Genomic DNA, 5,805 nt, shown 5'->3' with positions numbered 1-5,805 from the left:
GAGGCCGAGGTGGGCAAATCACTTGAACCCAGGAGTTCAAGACCAGTCTGGCCAACATAGCAAGACCCCATTTCTACCAAAGAAAATGAAAGCTGAGTTTGAGCCCCAGGCGCCTCCTCTGGTGTTGAGAGATCAGTTGCCCACAAGGTCTGAGGTGCCCCTGTGGCCCTTTGAGGGGACTGCGGCAGAGGGCCCAGCCTGGATGTGGCAGCCTCGTGCGGTGGGACTCGTTCCTACAGGCCTTTGGGGCTGTGGAAGCCATCTCTGACCGGATCTGCATCCACACCAATGCGCACGTCAGCGTGGAGGTGTCGGCGGAGGACCTGCTCACCTGCTGTGGCATCATGTGTGGAGACGGGTGAGTCAGGCTCTGCTTCCGCAGCGGGTTTAGTGCTGGGAGACCCTGGGCCCCGGCTTCTCAGTGCAGGGGACTCCTGGGACTCCTGCGAGGCAGAAGTGTTTCAGGGAGACTCCGGGAGTCTGGCAGGCAGGGCCTGGCACGGCTGCTGCTTCCTGAGGTGCCTGAACCAAGGCTGGCCCGGCAGAACTGTCTGAGGGGTGGTGTCCCAGCAAAACAGACGGTCTCAGAAAATGTGGTGGAATGTCTGACCCCGGCCTGGTTCGTGTCATCGCATGTTCCTTTTTCCTGCTTGGGGAAGCAGTCTGGGCATTTCCTTGTGTGTAGTTCAGGAGGATGGAGCCACCTTAGCAGCAAGGTGGTGGCACAGAACTTCCCAGCCCAGCCTCGCCTGGGTTCTGCAGTAGCGGTGCTCGCCCGCAGCTGCAGATCCCAAACACCCGAGGCCTTCAGACACGTGCCTGGGCCTCTCCCCAGACTAGTTAAATGGGAATCACTGGCGGTTCTCAGTTCAGAGAACTGGTGGTGCTCTCGTAAGAACCACCAATGGTGGCTTTTCATAAGTACCTCGGGGAAGTTTAGTGTCCACTCAGTTGAGGGTCACTGTTCTACCGGGAAGGACACGAACGGGAGAGCCTCCTGTCCTCTCCGGGATCTTTGTGGGCAGGGGTGGGCTGGGGGTTATTTCCTGCAAGCTGTGCTAATCTAGGGAGCGTCCCTTGGAGGGTTTGGTGTCTGGGAGGGCTGCTGCACCACTTGCTGAAGGTGGGGCGGGTCCACGAGTGACCTCGGGCACGCGGGTGGCGCGCAGTGGTCTGGAGAGCCGCTAGTGCTGCTTCCGGAGGTTTTCATGAGAGGCTGTCTTTTCAGCTGTAATGGCGGCTATCCTGCTGGAGCTTGGAACTTCTGGACAAGAAAAGGCCTGGTTTCTGGTGGCCTCTATGACTCCCATGTAGGTGAGTGTCTCCCCTCGGCCCCTTGCCGGCCAGATGGATTGTTTAAGCAGTTAACCATCGTGGCTTTATTTGCCTTTATAAAGTGGAGGTTGAGACAGAGGGCCGGGTGAAAGGTGCGAGCAGGTGCACAGGCCTCTGGCAGGACCTGCCTGGCATCCATGCTGCAGGCACGAGGCTGGCCTTGCGCCAGGTCTGCCTGTCCCAGCGGGGCTTCTTGGTGGGGGCTGTCGGTTGACTCCGCTTTCTCCCGGGTCCCATCAGGGTGCAGACCGTACTCCATCCCTCCCTGTGAGCACCACGTCAACGGCTCCCGGCCCCCGTGCACGGGCGAGGGTGATACCCCCAAGTGTAGCAAGATCTGCGAGCCTGGCTACAGCCCAACCTACAAACAGGACAAGCACTACGGTAAGGGGCCTGGCCACGGCCGCGTGAGGCTGGGGAGCTGCTGCATCCTTCCCTGCGCTGCAGGGAAGAGGTCAGGGCTGAGAAGCCTTGGGGTCCAGGAACCCTAGGATAGAGAAGGAAAGGGAAGTGATGCCCTCTTGCCAGGGGAAGCAGCACAGTCTCCACTTGCTGTGTGTTCCACCCTGAACTCAGCCTCAGCCCTCCCAAGCTGGAAGGGACCAAAGCCCTCATTTCACAGGGGAGTGGCGTGTCCTGGAGTCCTGGGGTATCCTGGCCTCTTCCAGGGCCGTATGCTCACTGTTCCCTTCTCCCACTTCTGAGCTTCCAGCCCCAGCCCCGTCCTTACTCCCTCAGGGGAGCCTTCCTCGAGCTCCCCTGGCTGGGCAAGTCCCCTTAGACGCACAGTCTTCCCCTGGAGGCCACCAGAAATCAGTGACTGGCTGATGGTGGCACAGCACAAGGCACTGTCACCGCCCTCCCCAACCGCCAGCTCGGTTCGTTTTCCAGGATACAATTCCTACAGTGTCTCCAATAGCGAGAAGGACATCATGGCCGAGATCTACAAGAACGGCCCCGTGGAGGGCGCTTTCTCTGTGTATTCGGACTTCCTGCTGTACAAGTCAGGTGCGCGCTGATAACGGTGGAGGCTCATGCTGACCCTCCAGGGGAGGGGAGCCCGGGGGGCCAATTGAACTTGATTGGGGTAGGCAGGCAAGGGGCTGGGGAAGAGGCCTCCTGTGCAGGCTCACTCCTCTGTGGACCAGGCTGGCTCCTCACAGTCTGTCTCTCCACCTGCTGTGCCACCACACAGAGAATTCCAGAGGCCTCTCCCAGGGCCTCTGGGCTAGTTCCTTCCCATCCCTTAGAGTCCAGCTCACATGTGTTTTCCGTGGAAGCGCCTCCCTCCCTGGCAGCTGACCATGCCTGCCCTCGCCTTCCTGGCTTTGCATTGCTTTACCAGCATGTTCCCGTTAAAACAGCAGGCCTTTCGTGTCTGCACTGGCTGGCACATTTTCTTCATCTTTGTCTTTGCCAAGGCCTAGATCATGCCTCACACCAGTGGATGAACACACAGGGACCTCGCCCTGGGCAGTGCTGTAGGGACTCGAAGCAAGGAATCCGGACAGTCCCCATCCCCAAGTCCCGTCTGAGAAATCCCTTGCCCCAGATGAACGGTCTTTGCTCACCGCATCGAGCTCAGTAATATTTTGCTAGATGGGAAACTCCAAAGCTCTCAGCACTTATAAAACAACAGTTTGACAAAGGAGGATGATTCTGGCAAGAAAAAATGACTGTAAAGATGGTAGTTCTCAGCACAGTCCTTGCCCATATTATTAAAAGATGTGTTTCCACTTTGATAGTGATTTCCGTACCAGCGGAGAGCCTGGTTGGGCAGTCCTGAACCCCTTAGCCGGTATCTGTCCCATCAGCTAGCACTGGCCGCCACCAGCCCGCCCTTCTCCCTCACCTCTCCAGGGTGTACCTGGAGCAGCTGTTAAAACTCTTTAAGCCGTGTAACCCTTCTGACAAACCCTTACTTACATGGAATCCCAGTGTATAGAACAGATGAATCTGTCACCTAACATTAAATGTTTTACAAACTGGAATGTATTAGAAATTCTATTTTTAAAGACAACCAACAAGCACATTTTGTAGGAATCTATTTTAATATTTACTCAACAGATTTGAGCGTGTTGGGCCTTCAGAAATATATTTAATATTCCCCAGTGTTGTGGTAGCCCTGGAGCCTTCTGATGGAGCGGCAGGGTCCCTCTGGAAGCTGTTTCTCCTGCCCGGAGGGTGACCAGCGGGGTTTGGGGGGTACTGTGGGGTGCGGGCCAGTGGCCTGGTCTTGGTCTCAGCCGGTTCTTTTCAGGAGTGTACCAACACGTCACCGGAGAGATGATGGGCGGCCATGCCATCCGCATCCTGGGCTGGGGAGTGGAGAACGGCACACCATACTGGCTGGTTGCCAACTCCTGGAACACTGACTGGGGTGACAATGGTGAGTGGCGGCCCCTTCCTGTCGAGAACAGGGAATTGTGAGCCACACACAGTGCCCGTCTCGGCTTTCTCTGTTCTACCCGGTGCACAGCCTCACACCGTAGACCTAAGGCCAGGCTGTGAGCTCCTCCCATGTGCCAGGCACCCAGGAGTTTCCTTTTGCTGCAAGGGCAGACCCCGAGCAGCTTCAGAGCCCACGCCTGCCACAGTTCCCTCAGCATCGCGCCAGATGCCGTGATGGGGGCGGTGACCGGGCAGGAGGGTTGTCAGTGGAGGTGTGCCCCACGGCTGCCTCCGGAAGCCTCATGGTGCTGAGGGCTGTGCTACTGGGCAAACAGCAGGAGCTGCCAGGGATTGGTGATGACTCCCAGGTCTTTTAGGGATGAGTCTGAATATATTGATTGACCCTTGTCACACTTTAAAAGCACCTTACTTTTTATTCCCAGGCTTCTTTAAAATCCTCAGAGGACAGGATCACTGTGGAATCGAATCAGAAGTGGTGGCTGGAATTCCACGCACCGATCAGTACTGGGAAAAGATCTAATCTGCTGTGGGCCTGTCCTGCCAGGCCTGGGGGAGTTTTCCCTGAATACAGTCAGGGATCGGGGTGAGATGGGGGTAGAAATGCCTTTTATTCTTTGAGTTCACGTAAGATACAAGTTTTAGACAGGGCTTGAAGGACTGGATTGGCCAAACCTCACATCAGCCATCAGAGCTGGCTTCCAAGGAGACACATCCCAAATCGTGGCTACATCCCAGCCTGTGGTTCCAGTGCAGACAGTTAGGCCATGTGAGCCACTGCTGCCAGCACAGCACGTCCTCCCCCTATAGACCAGTGCCACAGGGAGTGCCTGCTGCCCCAGCTGACTGTGGCCCCCTCCCCGATCCATCCATCTCCAGGGAGCAAGACAGAGACCCAGGAGTGGAAAGCGGAGTTCCTAACAGGATGAAAGTCCCCCCATCAGTTACCCCCAGTACCTCTAAGCAAGTAGCTTTCCACATTTGCTATAAGATCAGAGGAGAGATGGTGTTGGGAGCCCTTTGGAGAACGCCACATTCTCCCAGACCCCCTGCATCTATCGAGTTTGCAGTGTCACAACTTCTCTGATCTTGTGCTCAGCATGATACTTTTTTAATAGAAGTCTTCTCTTTTGTGCACTCTGCTAATCATGTGGGTGAGTGAGTCGAACAGCTGGGAGCACCTGTGCTAGTTTTACAGCTTGCCTCCTAATGGCGCGGCTCAAAACGAAACCAAGTGGTGAGGACTTGTTTCTGACCCACTGGTCTCTACCACCACAAGGAAACTAGTTTAGGAGAAACCAGCTTTTACTGTTTTTTAAGAATTACTGCTTTACCCTGTCAAGTTAACAAGGAATGCCTGTGCCAATAAAAGGTTTCTCCTTCAACTTGAAATCGACTCTGATGGGATCTCAGAGATCATGTGTCGCTGCCTGTAGACTTGTGGCTGCCGTGTGTCCTCATCCCTGCAGAGAATGACGTCCTGGAACTGCATGTTCTTGCGACTCTTGGGATCTCATCTTAACTTCTTGCTGCCCCAGCCATGTTTTCAACCATGGCATCCCTCCCTCTTAGTTCCCTGTCATCCTCATCAACCTTCTCTCTAAGTCCTTGGTAAGCTTGCCCTTGCTTAAGAACTAACAACACAGCTGTGCTCTGTTTGTTGTTGTTGAGAGAATCTCTGTCTGTCGCCCAGGCTGGAGTACAGTGGCGCCATCTTGGCTCATCCTGTGGCCTCCTAGGTTCAAGCGATTCTCCTGCTTCAGCCTGCCGAGTAGCTGGGATTACAGGCACTCACCACCATGCCCGGCTACTTTTTGTATTTTTAAGTAGATACGATATTCACCATGTTGGCCAGGCTTGTTTCAAACTCCTGGCGTCAGGTGGTCCACCTGCCTCGGCCTCCCAAAGTGTTGGGATTACAGGCGTGAGCCACCATGCCTGGCCTCTCTTTTTTATCAGCCACAAATCCAGCAGCAGCCTGAGGATTCAGCTCATAAAATAGGCCTGGTGTCTTGGTGATCTCACATAACCAAGATGCCATCCCGTGGAGAACCACATCCC

General features: G+C 55.4%; 1 protein-coding gene across 1 annotated transcript in view; it reads left to right on the top strand.

The window, feature by feature from the left end:
- CTSB (cathepsin B) overlaps positions 1 to 5,138 on the top strand; it is a 19,834-nt gene extending 14,696 nt beyond the window's left edge. Inside the window, exons 6-11 of the mRNA XM_011970753.1 lie at positions 240 to 358; positions 1,229 to 1,314; positions 1,576 to 1,719; positions 2,227 to 2,343; positions 3,596 to 3,724; positions 4,170 to 5,138. Coding sequence (XP_011826143.1) covers positions 240 to 358; positions 1,229 to 1,314; positions 1,576 to 1,719; positions 2,227 to 2,343; positions 3,596 to 3,724; positions 4,170 to 4,267 — 693 coding nt within the window. The 3' untranslated portion in view covers positions 4,268 to 5,138. The remainder of the gene's footprint in view (positions 1 to 239; positions 359 to 1,228; positions 1,315 to 1,575; positions 1,720 to 2,226; positions 2,344 to 3,595; positions 3,725 to 4,169) is intronic.
- The last annotated feature ends 667 nt before the right edge of the window (positions 5,139 to 5,805 follow it).

The sequence above is a fragment of the Mandrillus leucophaeus genome, unplaced genomic scaffold (assembly GCF_000951045.1).
Source record: "Mandrillus leucophaeus isolate KB7577 unplaced genomic scaffold, Mleu.le_1.0 Scaffold97, whole genome shotgun sequence".
NCBI lineage: Eukaryota > Metazoa > Chordata > Mammalia > Primates > Cercopithecidae > Mandrillus > Mandrillus leucophaeus.
Note: the sequence above shows the minus strand (reverse complement) of the source record. Positions and strands in the feature narration are given on the sequence as shown.